The sequence below is a fragment of the Eptatretus burgeri genome, chromosome 7 (genome assembly GCF_056783735.1).
Source record: "Eptatretus burgeri isolate ZD-2024b chromosome 7, Ebu_testis_v1, whole genome shotgun sequence".
Lineage (NCBI taxonomy): Eukaryota > Metazoa > Chordata > Myxini > Myxiniformes > Myxinidae > Eptatretus > Eptatretus burgeri.
Genome location: NC_140967.1, coordinates 101,934,361 through 101,955,328, shown reverse-complemented (window position 1 = coordinate 101,955,328; position 20,968 = coordinate 101,934,361). Strand labels below are relative to the sequence as shown.

Below are 20,968 nucleotides of genomic sequence, written 5' to 3'. Positions count from 1 at the left end.
TTCTGTAAACACACAAAATGTTCCTTTGTTGGCTCACTCCAACAGATTTTGGCCAAACTCGATCAAATTTGTTCTGTGCAGGAAGGCAGGGGTCATGATCACTTGAGCCGTTGACATGAAAGTTTAAAACATCATTCAAAGTCATAATTGTGGAAGCGTGTGTAGAAATAGTCTTTGGAGGAGTGCAGATTAAACATCAAATGGACGAAAGCCTCGTAGTTCAGACAAGGCACAAAATCTGCAAAAAAAAAAATTAAACATTTCAAAACACCAACAGGCATGTAAAGAGGGTACCCTGTTTGGTGAACCTTTTACAAGTATAGCTACATCCTGAGGAATAACTTTTAATATATTATCACCTGGATGACCGCCACCCAAAACCACAACCAGCGCTGTGCGGGAATTGCAAGCGCCGAGGTCATTTGCCTCGAAGGTGGCCGGCTTAAGTGGTGGCATTGGATACTTCGCGATTGAATGAGTGAGTCTAACCCCACTCCTAATTCCCCTCCAGGGATACTTCCTGGGAAACCCAGATTTTGAGTATGGCAGGTGGACATGCACACAGGCTGTAGCAGATAAATAAACATTTATGAGGCACAAGAAACTTAAAACCTGATATGAAGACGCAATGAGAAATAACCAAACACAACACATAAATGGTAAAACTAAAACCCACGAAGGCAACACACACATTAAACATAAAAACCAAGTGGGAGCGAAATCGCAAGCAGTTAAAGTTCCAAGTCAAACGGCAGCAGCTCATCAGGGCAGCACCGGCCGGAAGCCCGGTTCAGTAGCTTAAACCTCCATCGATCCCCTCCACCCTCAAGGCGTCCATGTCAGTGCTCCTCTGGCCAACCACAATTAATTATGCACATTGACAGCATCTTGGCCCAATTAGACAACACCAATCCTGAACCAATGAGCACAATATCCGCCGAGCAGTTCAACAGCATGTCGCCTTACTCGCCATGAAATCAGAGGTGAGTGTTGGAAGATTGAAGCTTCTTCCTCGTCCCCGGGGTGTTAGGGAAGGGGGTTGGAAAGACACGTCGTGGCATGGACAGTGAAATGGCGAAAGTGTGTCGCTTAGCAAGTTCGACAGACGGCTCACCCAGTGGAACACCAGAATGGAAGACTTGGGTTGGAGGGGTGAGGGGGCAGATATGTGGAGGCATACTTAACCCTTCCTAGCTACGAAAGGTTATAATACCGTCTCCCAGCTGCGCCCAAATAAACAAGACTTATCCCTATCCATGTCATTAATACAGGGGAATCATATAACTACATGAATACAAACAGGGGTCTATAATCTTAATTATAATAACCGATCCTTCCCTCTTCAAAACATAACAATATGTATCCCGCGTACATGGTATGTGAACTGCACAACTTCTACCACAACTGTGACTTTATAAGAAGTAAACAATGATTAACAATCAAATACATTCTGCACAAGATGTAAACACGTCACTTTATTGTTGCTTGTACAAAGGAATGAAGTTGTAGGAAAAGACAATGCCACACAATGGGAGACTGATAACTACAGAAACAAACACAAGACGGTCTTGATTTATCTGTTTGAAAAGAAAAGACAAATACAACAATCGAGTGAGAGATGAATGAAAACAGAAAGCGAGGGATTGAAACAATGACGCACGGCATGGAAGTTTTCGTTTGGAGTTTCCATTGGTAAGTTCAATATGAAATGCAATCAATTCCAAATAAAAGTAATAATCGATTACTCAACCACATCTGATGCTAAATTTGTCGAGTTGCAGAACAACAACATCCCAGACACACCATTTTATGTTTTATATAAGGTGTGTGTGTGTAAATATATATATATATATATATATATATATATATATATATATATATATATATATATATATATATATATATATATATTACATATACACGTGTTGTTGCATAGTTGAAAAAAAACCCACAACAGTGTTGTGGTGATAATACAACGGATAATTATGTATTACCGGCAGGTAAATGCGGTTATATTATTACACCAAGTCTGGTTATGGGCCAAAGGGCAAGAACAGTCTCCTCCGGCCAAAGCCTTGGATGAACCTCATTGTGGTACGTGGCGTCTGATGAGCCTGCTACCAGCAACTATATACCATGACCACAAGCACCAGAATAAATTAATTTGAAGCACTAAGCGATCATCCATGTTATTAATGCTACATTCATCCAAACCGATGCTTCACTTGAATTAATAACCATTTGATAACAGCAGGGTTATAAAATAGGATTTGCCCGGATAACACCGCCTTTTGGCATCGGTCCTCAGGAGGACTTTGTAAAGTGCAATCCAAAGCCCGCCGCAGGTTACTGGCCTAAGGCATACATGTTATCGACAGCATTGTTCATTTTCACAAGCCCCTCGGTGGCAAAAAAAAACAAAAAAAAGGTGGCAGTCCAGTGTTCAGTGAGATGGCCGATTCCAACGTTCGAGGGTTTGCAAATCCTCCAGAGATAAAAACAAGTCGAGGTCGAACGTATCCGAGGAGTCATGCGACATCACCGGATCGTAAGGTTCAGTTCAGCGAGATAATAACAGGTGAGCTTGATTAAAACATCAAATGTAGCCACCTTCCCAGCACCGATGGAATGAGTCACAAATCAAAGCACGAGTTACAGCCTTCCGATCTAATCGATATACCTCTTTACAATGAGTTCTTTGAGTGTCGGAATTTGCGTGTTATAAACGCCCCCGGCTGTCAGTTCCTCCAAGCAAGCCTCACTTTGACGCTTGTCCTTTCCTATCATCCATGAAAGTCTAATATTGGACGATAATAGCGCGAGCAGCAACTCCAATGTGTCCTGCGCCACAGGGTGTGTGGGATCTTCGGCCGTGGAGGGCACCCGGCTTCTCTGCTTGACCTTTTGCTGTTCCCGGTCCAGCAGATCCAGTGCACGCTGACAGTGTTCTTGTGCCTCAGCTAGTTTGTTTAGATCTTGACAACAGACCACGAGAGCTGAGAGCGTCCTTGAGAGCTCTGTGTATAGAGCTGGGGGAGGTACGATACTCTCCTACTTCATGTGGGGGGGGGGGGTGGGGGGTAAATGAATGGAGAAGAGAGAAAATCAAACGAGAAGAAAATGTCATTAGTTCACAAAAGAATGCACAAGAACATCAAACCTGAGTCTGGGTTGGAATTGAAATGTCTTAATTTGAAGCGAGGAGTAGTTCTAAAGTTATAGACGGATAAGTGAAGAGACTGAGCAGAAGGAAGTTGTGAGGGAAACACCTTGCTCTATCAGGTTAAAAGAAAATTTTGCTTTGGAGAAAAACTCGGTGCAATTGGAATGAATATTGGATGAGGGATGCAAAGGAACAACCAAGAAAATATTCCAGGGGACATAGGCTCAAGTTTTTGACCACAGAGTCATCAACTGGCAGCAAGGAGCACCGAGTGCCCCAGTTTGTATATACCACTCCAGGACACCTCAGAGAAGGAAAATAAATAAATAAATAAATAAAAGGATTGGGGAGGGGGGAGTTTTATACTGCACTTTGGAACAGCAGAATGGAGGACTTGGGTTGGAGGGGTGAGGGGGAAGGATGGTTCCACATGTGTTTGTAAAAAGGCATTGTGGTTGGCGCTACCTGTTGCATATGCTTTTGCATACTCATGTAGATAAGTATTCATACACCATACTTAAGATATATTAACGTTTCACTTAGAAATATACAGCAAAATAAATAAGTGGTTAAACTCTCCCCAATTACGACAGGGAAGTACCACAACTTTGGAGCAATATCAAAATGACCAAAATCCTTGAATAATTAATACAAGTTTGATGAACGTATGACAATCATCATGCAGAGTAATCATCAAGCGGAGACCCCCTGACCTGCAGACGTGTGATGTTGCTTAGTGTGGCATACGCTTCATCGTACAGCCCTCCGCGGATGGCTGCATGGCCAGTATATAGCTCTGGCATGGTAAAGAAGTTCCAAAAAGAGCGGTCATTACGGATGGATGACAGCGAGGCGAGGTGTGCCAGGTACTGTTCAAAGGCACGGCTGCGCCGGGCGATGGTGCGACCCGTGAAGTTCCCGGCGAATTGCTTTTTGGGAAAGATGACGGAAGAAAGTTCCGATTGGAATTTGGATCGCAGCAACTGGTCAAGGCGGAAGAAATCCGAGTAACGCCGAGCGACAATCGTGCGATTCATCTCGTCACACCCAACGCTGAGCACCGCAAATGTGTACAACTAGGGAGTGATTGCGGGGGAAGCGAGGGATGGAAGAGAGGCAGCAGGGTAGGAAGTGTCACAAAAAAGAACTGGTTCTTCTTTTGAAGACCATCTATATTCATGGCAATGTCACGCAGGTGATCTGCTTGACATCCTGGTTGTGGAAGCTTTTTTGTCCAAGTTCATGCGAATTATTGCTTTGACAAAGCTCTCCTGACAGTACAAACTACGAGAACACTCATGAATCAGTGGTGCGTTGAGGAATAAAGAGTGGTACTTACCACGTACTTGGAATGAGAATCTTCTGAAATGTTTGCACTCAGAACCTACAGAAAGAGAACCGTTTTGGGTCAAATGTATGACTTTGCTCATGGAGACAGAAGTCAGGAATTATGTCAGATCCTAAATTATACATGGGAAATGTGCACGCACTTCTGAATGCTATGATGGTAATGCTTCAGGTAAAGGTGGACATTGAGATGGAGGTATCGGGAGAAAGGAGAGAGAAAAAAAAAGTTAAAATGTGGTGTGTGTGTGTGTGTCCTCCAACTCCAAAACCATGAAACCTAGCAGACTGAAACTTTGTATGCATACCATCGTGTCCACGCCGGTTAAGACCAACCTGGACAGACAGCCGAATAGTGTGTCGTGGAGGCGAACACGTGATCCCTTGGAGATTATAGCGCATGCAGTATGGGAGGGCAGCAAGGGCATGCACCAGGACGGAGGACAAGGGCTTATACTCGAACCCACAACGAACAGACAGACACAAGCAATCTTTAATAAAAACGGGTTTGGTGGACATAAATCAAGTATTCATAATAGGAATAAATCAAAGCGTAACGAGAAGAGCACTCAGTCGAGTGCTTACCTCCGCTACGTAATGCCTGATCCACGACAACATATCGGGCCAAATACATTTTTGAGATATCGTGCGATATATCGTTTTTAAGGCCAATCTCTCAAAGGTGAAGAATCACTTAAAATATTATAGGAGTCGGATCCAGATTCGGATCTTCACCAAATTTGAATCAATTTGTTGTGGTCACACAACCAAAGTGTCCACCAAGTTTCGTCCAAATCAGTCTACAACTTTTTGAGACATCCTGTTCACAAACAAACAGACAAGCCGGTAGGCGGCGATAGGTCGCCGAGCAGGAGGTAAAGTATTCCATATATCACAAAAACCGGAATATATTTGATAGAGCATCACCTGTAGATCATTCGTGCCAAATTTCATCAGCCGACGTGGGATAATGGCTTTCGGAATTGATTTCGCTTGAACGGTACCGATTTTGAAGGTTTTTCGGTTGTTGCTAGGGAACCAAAGCGTCCCTAGCTACCATCACAATTTCCAAAGCACTAGGTCATAAGATGTACCTACCACCCGAGTTTGGTCAAAATCCGCCCACGTTTACTACCAATTATGCTGATGACAAACGAGCAAACATCCAAACAAACAGACAGAATTACTGACAATAAGGGTCACCTATTTCAGCAACCCAACAGAAAGGGGTGAAAACATAACCTCCTTCACCTTCGGTGGCGGAGGTAATGATGAAAATAAATCAAAGCATGAGGTCATAAAATGTGTGAAGTAATTTACAGCCTAAAGTCGAGGCGCCTCTACACGCAGTTACAAAAAGACAAGGGGAAAAGATACAACAAAACCCAAAGACCAAAGTGCACCACCCAAAGAAAAGTCCCTCTCTTCATTCTGGCACTTATCTTCGTTCCGAGATGATCTTTTATGGACCTGGCATCGTCAAAACCACGTAGTCACTGCGCGGGAAACCGCATCTGAAAATGGTGCCACGCCGCTCTTTGGGTGGGAAACGTACGTGAGGTATCCGTGTGGTGGTATTCAACGTCAGGGCTCAGAAACCGCCATGCAGCTTCTTTTCACAAGTGAATATGACGACCATTCCTCTCTTGCACCAGGTCCATTCACCATGATCGCCCTTCTTCTTACTCAACCATACGAGACAATTTTTTGAGGCCCCATGACAAGGCCACAAGGCACGCTCTTCTTCCCTCCTCAGAATCGTACATGCTTCACGGCTCAGCTGAACAGTCAATGGCGAGCGTTCTGCTCCAGCATGCGGGCAAATTCACCTCAGCACGAACACGAGAATCGTGCAGCCTTCTTCACCAAGTCAAGGGGAAGCCAGTGAGCTAGATCCTTTTGCCTCCAATCGTGTATCTCACACAACTCTCTTCTAGTCTCTGATCCTTATGATGCCATGCCCATCAATCATCCACCCCAGGGGGCATGGCTTGCTAGTTGTTATTCCTGGAGGCGGGGTTTTTGCCTGCTTGGAACGTTCAGCTCAGTTGTTGTTTTAAGGAAGTGATTATTTTATAAATCGCCGGTCTTGCAAATGCAAAAACATAGGAAAAGGTCACTGAGGGCAGTCACATACTGGGAGAAATTAGCCTTAATCCCTACACAGCACCGCCCCCAGTGCGGTGACACAGAACAACTTAAGATGTGATTTTCCCTACCTAAGTTACATCGAAATGTCTCCTACCAGTCTACGGACCACGCTACCCGATACAGTCCTACCTTTGCTATGAAATTCCTCCATCTACCCCACAAACACAATACCAAGAAAACTCTAAGGAAGTGCGTGACTGAAAATTGTGTTTGGGTTTCTTAAAACACCCCTTTTGAAAATAATTAACGGCCTTATTTAATTATATCCTTTATCAGGCGCATCCTCGGTCACCGCTCTCTATGGGGTCGTAAGGCATATCCGAGGTAACCTCGCTGGGGTCTGAAGCCACCATGTTTTTTGGCCTGCTCAATCATGCCTTGACTTGGAACAGGCCGTAACGATTTCTTAACGATAAAGTTTGTTTTTTTCCCCCCACTTTCCTCACTCATATCATCGAATGCCTATTCATGATAGCAACGAATCGTTGTGCACATCGCATTTGTAAGTGCTATAATTTTCAAATTAGGAGCTTCAGAGCCATTTAATCCATTCTATGATACAATTTTCCACGATCTACTCTCACAGACTAATTAAAGTATATCATCGAAATATTTTTTTGGTTTTGAGGATCGGATGTCGTCCGGACTAAACAAGTGTCGAAAACTGTTGTGAAATCTGATAATTTAAAGAAATAACGAGTTTTATAACTAAGCCGATATACGTATTTACTTTAAGCAAACAACATACTTATTTCCTCCATACATACACAAGAAAATGTGTAATTTCCAAAGCGTTAAACTTATCTTTTTCTCCTGTTTGGAGATTTATATTAAGTAAACAAAAAAATGTCGGAATGTGCCAAAATTAACCAGCTTCATCGAGTTATATGACTTGATGCATTCACTACTTGACATCATGCCCTGTCCCCCAGATGGACTGTTTATCCATAACATCTGATAAATCTGTGTCTACATTTTCGGAGGCTTCGCAAAGTGCTCTGCGAGGGATCAAAGCAAATATGGTGAAAAATGGATGTTTTAAAATAAAGTTATGATGTTTGCGTGGACCGCAAGCCGATGTACCACGTGACACGTCACAGACGAGCAGGCAACGTGGCGGATTATCTGCAATGTTTATTTCACGGACGATTAAACTTTGCAATGCCTCCAGGGTTGTTCTACATTTTAAAACAGCAACTCTTTTGTGGATAATGTCATTATTTGAACGAATTCATTTTATTTCATTAACTGCTGTGGGCGCGGTGAAGACCGGCTTTAAAGTTAAAGGGATTCCATATGGTATGCAGCCACAGCCTGACCAGCCGTTCCTCATCAACCATTTCATTGGAGTACTTTAGCCACTTGCTGCAGGCCTAACAGTCGACAGTGGTAGCGCACTGCGTCATTCTGAGCAAATCCTTCACTCACTGCGGATATTTTAGCCGGGCCACGTCATCCTGAGCGACCTGTTGTGAAATAACATCCGATTTCTGAGCCATTTGCCGTATTAACAAGTTTCCAAAATTTCCAAGCCAATTGTTTTTACCCACCCGTCACACGCAGCTGTTTATAAAGATTAATGTTTGTGTACATATTCCTGAAACGTCTCCAGTCTATACTATATAAATGCAATATTGTTTTTCGGTGAAAGCTACTCAAGTTTTTTGGGTTGTATACAGTACGTACTGTCGTCGGTAATCACAATGACTCCAACCTGCCATTTTCCGAAAAATTGCCAGTGTGTGTGTGTGTGTGTGTGTGTGTGTGTGTGTGTGTGTGTGTGTGTGTGTTACTCATAAAGCATAATATATTCTGTCTGTTAACTACCCTCCCCCACCCCTCTCTCTCTTTTTGTCCCATCCTTGCTCTATCCCCTCCCCCACACCTGTCTGTCTCTCTGTCTCTCTCTACATATTCGGATGGTGGGTATGTCCGGGCGGGGTTTGTCTCGGGACGTGTCCGGATGGGAGATCGTCTCGGGACGTGTCCGGATGGGAGATCGTCTCGGGACGTGTCCGGATGGGAGATCGTCTCGGGACGTGTCCGGATGGGAGATCGTCTCGGGACGTGTCCGGATGGGAGATCGTCTCGGGACGTGTCCGGATGGGAGATCGTCTCGGGACGTGTCCGGATGGGAGATCGTCTCGGGACGTGTCCGGATGGGAGATCGTCTCGGGACGTGTCCGGATGGGAGATCGTCTCGGGACGTGTCCGGATGGGAGATCGTCTCGGGACGTGTCCGGATGGGAGATCGTCTCGGGACGTGTCCGGATGGGAGATCGTCTCGGGACGTGTCCGGATGGGAGATCGTCTCGGGACGTGTCCGGATGGGAGATCGTCTCGGGACGTGTCCGGATGGGAGATCGTCTCGGGACGTGTCCGGATGGGAGATCGTCTCGGGACGTGTCCGGATGGGAGATCGTCTCGGGACGTGTCCGGATGGGAGATCGTCTCGGGACGTGTCCGGATGGGAGATCGTCTCGGGACGTGCCCGGATGGGAGATCGTCTCGGGACGTGCCCGGATGGGAGATCATCTCGGGACATGTCTTTGTGGTGTTTATGCTCGAATGGGAGTTTGTCTCCGGATGCGTCTGGGTGGTGTTTGCCCCCATATGTGTCTGGACAACTTGGCTCCAGATGGGAGTTTGTCTCGGATGCGTCTGGGTGGTGTTTGCCCCCATATGTGTCCGCACAACTTGGCTCCGGATGGGAGTTTGTCTCCGGATGTGCCCGAGCAGTGCTTGTGTCCGGATGCGTCCGGGCGGTATTTATAGTAGGACTGGTAGAAAATGGATTTCAGAGATTATTTTGTTTCTATCTTCGCTGTTATTCTATGCAGAATCATTTTGATGAAACAGTACAAATCATAATTAACGCTCAACTGCATGTCTCCCTTCCCTTCCTCTCACCTCACACTGTCTTCCCTTCCCTCACCCCTCCTCTCTCGTTTCCATTTTCCTCTCCACTTCTTTCACACACACACACACACACCCACCTCTCTTCCTCCCTCTTTTTCTCCCCCCCCCCCACCCTGACTTCTGTATTCCCGTCAGTGAAGCGATGGGTGGTATTTGCTAGCATATAATACATCATGGTCACAAAGCTCGGATAATTCCAATTGTACTCCCCCCACCCTTAAAGAAAGACAATGGCAAGATGGGCGATTATATATATATATATATATATATATATATATATATATATATATATATATATATATATATATATATATATATATATATATATATATATATATATATATATGTGTGTGTGTGTGTGTATATATATTGTTGCGAATTCGCGCCCGCCGGCGTGCGAGCGGCCACGTAACTCGAATCGCGGCACGTCGCCCACCGGACGGACAATTCCGTCGTGACCCTTTCGGACTAACGCCGGGAACTAGTCACGGGTGGGCCTTTCGGCCTCACCACGATCGTGCCAATCGGCCCCCCGCGTGGGATAGGGTTGTTCGCCAAATTCGACCTACCTAAGTACCCACACGGAGGGTAGACCGGGCGATCGCACCTCGCCGCAGGTCGACTCCGGACACGGGCCACTGAAGCGACCCGTTCCGTACTATCGGGATAACCGAGCGGTGTTATATCGTCGACCTCGACGGTTCCGATTAATTATCGGGCGTATTAAGCCCACTACCAACCCTTTACGTGAAGTAAGATGGAGATTCAATTAAAGAAAAGACGAAGCGAAACGGGAAAAACAGTTCAACATGAGGCACATTTATTCCGCGGCACACGGAAAGCACACATATACAATTACAACAATTATGCACCAAAAGAAACACAACAATGCAGATCTACTACTGACTACGCGAGCACACGGCAACACTTACACAGTTTTACTTTTCAGACGGCGCCGACAACACATATACTCAAAAGCAAAAGAAAAGGGCCACCCTCAACGACAAGGGGGCAGACGGGCATGTGGGCGCGAGACCGGGTGGAGCCTACCCATCTTGTGATGAGCCGCAAATGCCGCGGCGGTGCCCCGACTCCGCGCTCCTCCACGGGTTTCGTTGGCACTGCTTGGAATGGGGTGGGAACGGGGCCCCCTTTCCGCACTATCTCAGCGTGGGGGGGGGGAAGGGGGGAATTGTTGATGCTCTGGTGAAAGAGGATAGCTGGCTTGCTTGGGTCCCGCGACGAGCGACTCCACTGCGACCTCGACCGCGCTCCCGGCTTCCCCTCTCTGCAGCTCCCCGACAGACTGACTCTCCTCCAGACCCGTCTTGACTGCTGCTGCCACACTCCGCCGCCGCCACACCTCTCCAACTCGCCCGAGCCCAAAAACTGACTCTCCCGCTGCCACACTTTTCCAACTCGCCCGAGCCCAAAACTGACTGAATTCGCCCCGCACTCGGCACTTTATAGTACGGCAGGAGAACCCATATGCAAATTTCCGGATCAGGATGAGCTCGGGGGCGGAGCCACGCTTGCCCATTGGACGGAGGAAAAGTGGGCGTGAACCTCCCCTGATCCTCGAATTTGCATATATCGATTCTACTCCGACGCGCCTGGAGGCGGGGCCAAATCGCCCCGCAGTTAATGATTGGACGGATTGGAAGTGGGCGTGTATCATTCCTGATCCGACCTCTCCTCGGAAAGGCCGCTTTTTGCACCCGCGGCTCAGCGCGCGCGCTGTACGAGTCCAGGACAGCCTGACGCTTGGTACCCACAAGCGGTGCGGGAATGGCGGCAGAAGGAGGAGAGGTGAAGGTGGTGGAGGGTCTAAAGTGGAGGTCCCTGCCCATGGTGACGCTTGGAATGGCGGTGATGCGAGGTTTGCGGGATGGTGCTGTGAAGGTAAAGGTCGTGGCTGTTGGCGTTGTTGTTGTTGTGAAGCGGCGTTGCGGTTGGTGGTTGTTGTGTGATGGCGGTTGAGACCTGGTTGGTTCAAAATAAAGATAGAACAGAAAAACGGCTATCTTAAAGGGTCGCAGCCTGAATGAATCACATTTTTTCCCTCTAAACAATGGGTTTGGGGCTAACTACACATGTACTTACAGAGATATCTCACCTACGGGACCTGAATGGTGGTTTGCGAATTTCCTCAACCACAACAATATATATATATATATATATATATATATATATATATATATATATATATATATATATATATATATATATATTTACAGTTGTGGGGGTAGATGGAGCAATGTCATAGCAAGTTCGGATTGAAAAGAGTTGCTTGGTCTGTGGACATTTCGATGTAAATTAAGTCCGGAAACTGTGAGCTTTAGTGTTACTTGTTACGACGTGGGGGGGGGGGGGGGGGATGGTGCTGTGTTGATTATATCGGGATCAAGGCCAATTTTCCCCAGTATCTATTTGCCCCCTGTGACCTTTTCCTACGTTTTTGCATTTACAAGCCAGCAATGAAACAATTACGTTCTTATAACAACAACCATAATAACAGGTCGTACGTCCAAGCAGGGGAGAAGCCCCACCTTCCCAGTTTCATACCAGCAAGTCATTCCCCCGAGGCTTATGATTGGTGATGAATAAATATCTTGAAACTAATGTTTTTTGTTGTCTCTCTGTGTACTCTTGATGTTTTTTACCGAGCATTTCTATTTAGCATCGACCATGATTGCCACCACTGTAGTAATCAATCAGGAACTTTCTACCTTACATATGAGCCATGAGGCATACGTACAGGTACAGCCATAAGTAGGGCTAATAGTAATATATGTGTTTATGTTATATGTTTATACGTGCCAAGCCGATAGATAATCAATAGAAAAACGGAGAAAACTATGACATGTTGAAATAAAATTTAATCTGTGTGACCATGTTGCATAGGTCAGGCATGCAAGCACAAACATTCAGAGCTAGAGAAACACTGTGCGTGATGCATGATGATGACAGAAACCATACAGGGGGTACCCTTAGGCAACATGCAAAATTTGGTTGGATTTAGTTCAGTAGATATATATATATATATATATATATATATATATATATATATATATATATATATATATATATATATATATATATATATATATATATATATATATAATGAGGCTCACCTGAAAAACAAGCTGGTCATAGCTTTTTCTCATTATGCCCTGCCACTGAACGTGCGTGGACATGTTCTCTTCAAGTGGTTTTGACAGTGGTGAAGAACCCGACCGCACATTCCCACCGCTTTCTACCAGCACTGGGCGAGGCACAATCACGCAGGAGTTATGTACAGCCATCCTTACAAAGCAGCCATGATCCCCACCGGTAGAGTAGAATAGCACAAGTGAGTTACATATGGTAGTGTTAGAATTTGCGACAAGTTGTCCTTCCGATTATTGATAACATCAAATGCTAAACACTAAGTTAAATGACATTCCAGTGAGTGGCAGGATGGCTTTTCGTGGATGAGTTGGATAACCAAACCACCAGTTACTCTCCTAAATAAAGTAAAAACACACCATTAGAGCTTGGACTTCAAACTGGGAGGATTCCATCAATTCAAATGTGCCCAATGTAACATGGAACAACTAACAGCAATCGGTAGAGCGCATACCTCCACCAGGCTGAAAAGTTTACATTTTGTATCCCACTGATAGGTCAGATCTGGATTCGGACCTGAACCAAAATCTAATTGGCTTCTTCTTGTCGCACACCAAATTTGTCCACCAAGTTTCATCCGAATTCAGCAATAACTTTGAGATATCATGCTATATATGAGTTTTAGCCCTATTACTCAATGGTGAAGAATCACTTAAAAATTTTTTTAGCGAAATTTCACTAAAATTGAACCAATTCTTCCTTGTCGCACACCCAACCTCTCCACCAAATTTCATCCGAATCCGTCCACAACCTTTTGAAATATCCTGGTCACAGACAAACAACAAGAGCACGATAGTTGTGACAAAATAGACCTTAAAAGTAATTGACTGGCTGAATTCAATGACCAAATATGCAAATCCTCTTCAAATTTCAAGTCAATCGGATGAAAATTGACGATTTTAGAAATTCGACCTGGGGAGTTGATCTTTGACCTGTGTTGACCTTTCGACTATTTTTTAGCTAAAATCAATAGGCTTCTTGCTTATGGCCAACTCTACCATGTGGTGAAGATTGGTTTAAAATTGTGACCTGGAGGTGCCAAACAGACAAACAGAGACAGAATAACACACGTGACCAACCAATACATTTGAAAAATCTTTGATTTTCGCAGGTAACAAACAAACAAACAAATAGACAGACAGGGGTGAAAACATAACCTCCTTCCACCTTCGGTGGCAGAGGTAATGACTTGTTTCGTACAAGATCAGGGTTCCTGGAAGAATGCGATGACAAGACAAGAGAGTAAAAGGCAATGTGGCCACAGGTCGGCAACAAGCAAAAGGAGGAACAAATTGGAAACAAGAAGGGCACTCGGTAGAGCGCGTACTGTTGCGGAAATGGGCCCTTAGTGGGTTATTAAATATAGGATTAGCCCAGATCCCCCCTTAAATGCATGTTTAGCCAGGTTGTTTGGTAATCGGACGTAAATGTGTCGGAAGGTGTAGCAGGCGGTCCATTGTTCATACAGTGGTGGTGTACCGAGAGGCACCTTCTTTTTCCTTTCCCCCTTCTAACCAGCCCCCACCCAGCGCCCTGACAGAGTCAGTCAACAAGACGTGCCAGCAACCCATTGGCGGAGAGCTGCTGCAAACTCGAACGATGGTCCAATCATGTGTCCCCGGGAGTGGTCCGAAAAGGCCCGCCCCGAAAGGCAAGAGGAACTGCTTTTTCCGGTCTGCGATTTGCTTTATGAGGAGTGACTCGTCGGGCTGTTCCTCCTTGGCCATGGATCCAGCGTGCAGGTCGTCCCCAGGTTCATCCTGAGTCCAGCCACTGGGCCTCAGCCTCTGACTGTCCTTGCTTCCTGCGTGGCTGGACCAAGTCTTTTTGATCCCGTCGATCCGCCTGCGGAGCCCAACACCCAGATTTGGCCCTGGTCTGGTGTACAGGCCAGGCCTGGATTCGCATACTGGACCTTGTGAAGAAACAGCTGGACCTTGTGAAGAAACAGCTGGACCTTGTGAAGAAACAGCTGGAACACGCCATAGATCTTTCGCTTTTGTGCCGTCGACCTTATGGGGGCTGGACGCACTGAGGCTGCGTGCGTGGGCTGTGCCGCTAGGAGTACGTCTCCGCCATCTTGCCACGCTGCATGCTCGGTCTGGGCGCTCAAATCGCTGGGCATGTGGCGATCTGATGATGAGCAACCTGCTGGAGAGACGCGACCGGACCGAGGTGACTCTGGAACGAAGCAGGTTCGAGGGCACATGCATACATGGTGTGGACGATGAGCTTAATTGAGGAATTGGATTACTGTATATGTTAATGAAGAGACTCTGCCGATGGGGTGCACGTATGCGTGACCCCTGAATGTGTGTGGAATGCCTGTGAATGAATGCTGTGAGCCCACAGTCCAGACTACAGCATCGGTGTGTGCTGTCGAGGCCGAAACGTGTGTGTACTCACGTGGCGGTCGAGAATGTAACCCTGGAGTGCGAGGCAGTTAGTCAGTACGCAGGCAAGGTTGAATGTGTGGAATGTGAACACATAGCCTTGGAATGTGTGCAGCCTGCTTTGTGTGGGATTCCTGAGCGTGGAATGAGTGGTGACGTAGGAAATAGGTTAGAGGTGCAAGGGGAAATAGAAATGCCACCAGGACAGAACTTGACACAGGGGACGGAAACCATAACGGACAGCTCCGCATGGGTTCTTACAGAGTTAGAGATGCTGCATCCAGGAGCAGGCTTTAGAAATTGGATTTTAATTTCTCTCTCAGCCTCACAGGAACTTCGGGGTAGAGTGCAGATGAGTAGCAAGCGGCACTGGCGTGTCACATACTCCCCGTACCCATTTTAGAACAGGAAGGGGCCAGCAGCGACACCGCCATGTGTCACTTGGTCTTCAAACCTCTCTGAGGACACGAGGGGTTCGGCTAGCTGAGTGGGGTTTATCTGTCTTCAGTGAGTTAGAGAGAAGAGGGGGAGGCCACTACCCCGATTGGGGTTTACATGATTTCTGTGAACCCTGGAGAAGAGGAGGGGGTGGACCACAACCCCAAATGAGACGTGACCCCTTTGAGCCGTGGCGGAAAGGCGGCGGGGTCATGTAATGGGTAATGAGGGATTCGTTTCCTCACTCCCCTTCCAATGAGCCAAAGAAGCAGGCCATATTGGGATGTAAAAATTTTGATTGAAAATTATATCGAGAGTGACAGAATGGATGAGTCTCACAAGTTGATTTGGGTGATTATTAAAAAATAAAAAAATAGTGGAGACATCACAGGCAGAGTGTTAAACACACCTGAAACAAGTGGATGACAAAGAGTGGATTGTTTGAGGAAGGACTGAAATGCCTGGTTGGAACCATGCAGAGGTTCCATGGGGCTGGTGAAGAGATTTTGATGTTTTGTTGAAATTGTTGGAAATAAACAATTAGGGCAGTATGGAGGAGGCCAGCGGACGACGGACGTAGTGACAAATTGATTGGGGTTTGATCAAAAAATGTATCAGTTAAATTTAATGACCAAGTGGGATCCGAAGGACTGGTGTGCGGCACTGTGGAATGAATGACTAAAGTGTTTGGGGGGATGGCATGATTGTGCGAATGAGGAGAGTGAGTGCGAACAACGTACCCTGTCGGTAGGAGTCTCCTAACCAAGTTAGTGTAGGTTAGGGGGACTTAGAGGATTTGACATAGATTCTGGCTGCTGTTCCATCGTGCAGGCGGACTGCTATGGGTCGGTGCAGGCCAAGGTATGGTGGTACTGGCTGGGAGTGTGACATGGGATTGGAAGTTGGTAAGTCGGGAGAGAGGGCACCAGGGCTTTGGGGCCTCCTGGCAGGTGAAGGCTGCCAGAGATGCCAGGAGAGCACAGTAGGTTTTAGTGCTAGGAGAGCACAGTATGGGGGCTAGAGAGCCACCCCTTATTTTGGAGCGCCAGAAGCACGCTCAGGTGAACCCCGAGGTCGCTGGGTGTCCACCACCCCCTATTGGAAGCAGGCAAAGAGGCCAAGTAGTAGTCACACTCCCCAGCCAGCAAGTTATGCCTGGCACCACCAAATGAAAAAGACAAATAAGGGCCTTGCCCAGGTTTAAAAGAATGGAACAGTGTGCCAGGTTGGGAAAAATTGGTCATTAGGATCGTTCTAGCCATCACAGGTGTTGTTTCATTGTTTAGAGATAAAAGTAAATGATTAGGTTCGATGAACTCTCCTCCGCACCATTCATGTGTGACACCTGGTACGAGTAGTGTTGATGGGAAAATTTGTTAACAAGGGCCAGGCTGTCATCCTCTCCAAGTGCCAGAGAGGCCACCATTGTGTCATGAGCACACACCCATGAAGATAACATTTGATGAAGAAACACACCATCCTGTCTGCTAAAAAAACAAAAAAAAAAAACACTTATTAGGAAGACCATACCAAAACAAGTACTGCCAAAGCAAGTCAGGCAATGAATTATAACGTTGTCGTGAATGCTTCGCTTGTGTCATGTTCCCCGATGCTTCCCCAATAAATCTGGCTGATTCATACGAAATTTGCCGCCTTGAATTTATTCGTGTCGCGCTGAAGAACAATCGCTCGATTTGTATTTAAAACCAAACTGGCTACGGACTGCGGCAGACTTCGCTCGGTCTCTGATCAAACCCAGTCTGTAGCCGGGGTGTATATCCCGAACTGGCAAGGTCCAGGGGTACTTTGGTATCGTGATCTGAGGCGCGTGACCCGAGACCTGTGCTGAACCAGCCGGCGTTATAATCCCTGAGACGGCGGTGCTGTCAATCTCCGCCGAATCATCAACAACACCCCCACCACGTAATGCCTGATCCACGAGAACATATCGGGTCCAATACATTTTTGAAATATCATGGCACACTCTGTGCAGAGCGTTGGTGCTGCCTAAGCAGTCTCCTTGGCTATTGGGCACAATCCTGGATGGGTCGCCACTCCGACACGGTATACCAGCAAGCTGGCACTCATTTTGCCAACCTCGGAAGGATGACACGCACAGTCAACCCCACCTGGTATTAATTCAACAGCTGAGTGGGATTTGAACTCAGGACCCTTGTATCCCAAGCCCACCACCATAACAAGCAGGATCAATGGTGTAGAAAAAGAAAAAGATCATGGTGGTGATGGAGGTTGACATGACGGGGCATCGCTTTCTTGAAGCCCTGGAGAGAAGAGTGGGATTGAACAACTTGCGTGCTTGAAGCCCATTTCAACATCTACCACATATTCAGAAAAGCGGTTCCAGAAACAGGAGGAAAGAGGAACAAAGGAGAAGTAATGTGTGGTTAGCCTGGATTTTGAAAGTTTAACCAGGAGTGGGTTACAGGAACAATGTGCATTTCCTGGAGGAGCTGGGGAGGTACATTGGGCAAAGGGAGCAATACCAGAGTAGACTGGCTAAAAACATGAAAGTCACCGACTCGTCCACAACCTTCATAAAGAAAAGGGGGAAAAAAAATATAACACACACACACACACACACACACACACACACACACACACACACACACACACACACACACACACACACACACACACACACACACACACACACACACACACACACACACACACACACACTTAGTGTAATATATGCGAAGTGTGGAGCTCAAGGAATAGTGGAACACCTTGTTGGATTGCAAGATCCTTAACCGATTGTGCTGAACACCAAATATAAGGAATGTGATCGGTCATGAGAGCCGTTGCCAAGTCGAAAGTGCATCCTAAGATTTCATGCCGACAAGTATCAGCACCAGGACAAATTCCAGTCATGCAAGGGACAGGTCGACCTCAAAACACAGAGACGACCCGATGGTCCAGATCGGAGTTAGCGTAGTCACTTTGGAGCGGTCTACTCGTCATTGTGAAGGTTCGTGTCAGTGTGCTTCAGCAACCAGATAAGCAATGCATTTTATTGAGTCAAGGTCAATTATAGTTTTGTTAACCGCTGTGGAAAATGGGGCATGATTAACTTTGAGCATTAGTCCATCAGAGCTGAAGACGACCAACGACATCCTCCCCAACCCCAACTTTTTAGCTTATCTGGAACTGCAATTCCAGACAAGGTATTGTCATCGTGCACAGTCCGTCCCACTGTCTCCCATTTCAACTTCTCTGGCCAAACCGCTGGGCCGATCCGGCTGAAATTTGGCAGCAACGTCCCGCTCCTGACTGGTAACGGGGATTGCGAAGCTCGTTCCGGTCACCTGACTCTAAGTCGGTCAAACTGGCAGACAGAACATTCCTTCAAACATCTTCTCCAGACCCAGCAATCAGAGTGCTACCAAATTTGGCAAGGGCCCTGATAAGCTACAGGTCCAGTGGTCTTGCTTTTTATTTATTTTCTTCTTCGTGGGTTCATAGTTATTAAGAATGACATGAACAAGGCAAGAGATCAAGAGTCAACCACAGTGAGTGGACCAACATGAAATGTAAACCAGACCAGGTGGGGCAGGCAGATCGCCCCCTCCCTGAAGGTCGTTAATGAGCAGGCTTGGTTTTTACCGTGACAATTTCTCCTGAAAACCAACATGATGTCCGCAACATCAGAATCCAGATCCCTGATACTGCTGCCTTCAGCTGGATTTGAATGCACAACCTTCACAGTAGCAGTCCACCATCCTCACCAAGAAGCCACCACCGTTTTTGCTCCGACGAGGGACAGACGCTTGAAACCTCAACCGCACCACAGCAGTTAATACTGAACTCTTTTCAACCTTTGGTCGATAAAAATCCAGTGTTTCAGCTGTCAAGTGTGGGTTCGATTCCCGACACGACCATAAACCACCACAATGTACAATTAATTCGTCCTAACGGACGGAACATTAAGTCGGCTGTCTCCCCTACCAGCATTCTTCAATGGTGGCTGTTAAATATCCTGCCATACCAAAATAGCAGGCCATTGTGTTTAGGTCCCCTTGATGAATCTCGAATCGATTTCCTCTATGGGGTGGAATGGAGGTAAAGGTACTGCATTATGGGCATAGCCACGCCCTTGTAGGCTGAAAAAATGATTCAACCAGCAGTAGATGCTACAAGCACAGGATTGATTCGGTGAAACCACTGGCCACCTTCACCTTCACCTGCATCTACACCATCACCTGCACCTTCACCTGCATCTACACCTTCATTTACACCATCACCATCACCTGCATCGATACCATCACCTGTACCTTCACCTGCATCTACACCATCACCTGCACCTTCACCTGCATCTACACCATCACCTGCACCTTCACCTGCATCTACACCATCACCTGCACCTTCACCTGCATCTACACCATCACCTGCACCTTCACATTCACCATCACCTGCACCTACACCTTCATTTACACCATCACCATCACCTGCACCTTCACCTGCATCTACACCATCACCTGCACCATACATACCAGCGATCAATGAAGATTTCCAATACACATTAATAATTAAACTCACCACCAGAACCTTCATAGTTCTCTTCAATCTCGTCGTCCTCGAGATCTTGCCGATCTTCGGGTTCGTCCCCCCCTTGGAGCCGCAAGGCACCACCCAGGACGCTGGACCCTGGTTCAACGTCGGCCAAGCTTTCGTCGATGACGTGATCCTCCAGAGCCTTTCGGGAGCGAAGCCTGTTCAGCAGGCGAGAGGCCATGAGGGTCTTCGCGAAGACCCGAACTGAACGGAGACCCGGGAAATCGGAGATCCACCAAACAGCCAAATCTACTCGGAGGTTACCGCCGGCTTCAAAGGGTCCGTCCGGCCATTCTGAACCGAACCACCACGAACCATTTAAGGGGGAAAAAAAAACCTCTTTCCAAATTCCGATAATCAAGCACAGCCTTTGGTAAAGGTTGCGGCTGTTGCTGCGGCTGTGGCCGTTGCCATTGCCGTTGCCGTTGCCGTTGCCGTTGCCGTTGCCGTTGCCGTTGCCGTTGCCGTTGCCGCTGCTGCTGCTGTCCGGTTTCGGGTGATCGCAAAAGAAAAATGAGAATCACAAACACCTTTGTACACTTGAAGAGAGGGAGAGAGAAAGAGAGAGAGGAGAGAGGTTTAAAAAAAAAAAAAAACACAGCAACCTCTACATTCCTGTTTTTTTTTTGACGTTTCGGATCCTCGATTGTTTCTTCCTCTTTAGTGAAAGTCCGTTTGACGCGACCCGTCTCAGGCTGACCGATCTCAAATTATGTAATCTTGTACAATTATTGATAGTCGTTTTATTGTCCTACAAAGTATTCGCATTGCAAGTTCATGCCGTATAATCGCGAGTTCCGGTTTGTTGGACAAAGCCACT

At 46.6% G+C, this 20,968-nt stretch overlaps 1 protein-coding gene across 1 annotated transcript; it reads right to left on the bottom strand.

Annotated features, from left to right (window-relative positions):
- Positions 1–1,462: 1,462 nt before the first annotated feature.
- On the bottom strand, positions 1,463–20,931 carry LOC147023934 (sorting nexin-21-like). The gene is made up of 5 exons (XM_085889953.1): positions 20,134–20,931; positions 12,712–12,842; positions 4,503–4,547; positions 3,877–4,239; positions 1,463–3,051 (listed from the first exon to the last, which is right to left on the bottom strand). Exons 1-5 carry the CDS (start codon positions 20,327–20,329, stop codon positions 2,668–2,670), a joined length of 1,119 nt encoding a protein of 372 aa, XP_085746079.1. The 5' UTR covers positions 20,330–20,931; the 3' UTR covers positions 1,463–2,667.
- Between the last annotated feature and the right edge of the window lie 37 nt (positions 20,932–20,968).

Bases quoted from the DNA above. Each gene is read 5' to 3' on its own strand.
- LOC147023934 (XM_085889953.1), bottom strand. From the start codon at position 20,329: ATGGCCTCTCGCCTGCTGAACAGGCTTCGCTCCCGAAAGGCTCTGGAG. The intron at 12,843-20,133 runs GTGAGTTTAATT...TGCCTCGCCCAG, and splicing joins GAACTATGAAGGTTCTGGTG to TGCTGGTAGAAAGCGGTGGG. The intron at 4,548-12,711 runs GTGAGCCTCATT...CTCTTTCTGTAG, and splicing joins ATGACCAGCTTGTTTTTCAG to GTTCTGAGTGCAAACATTTC.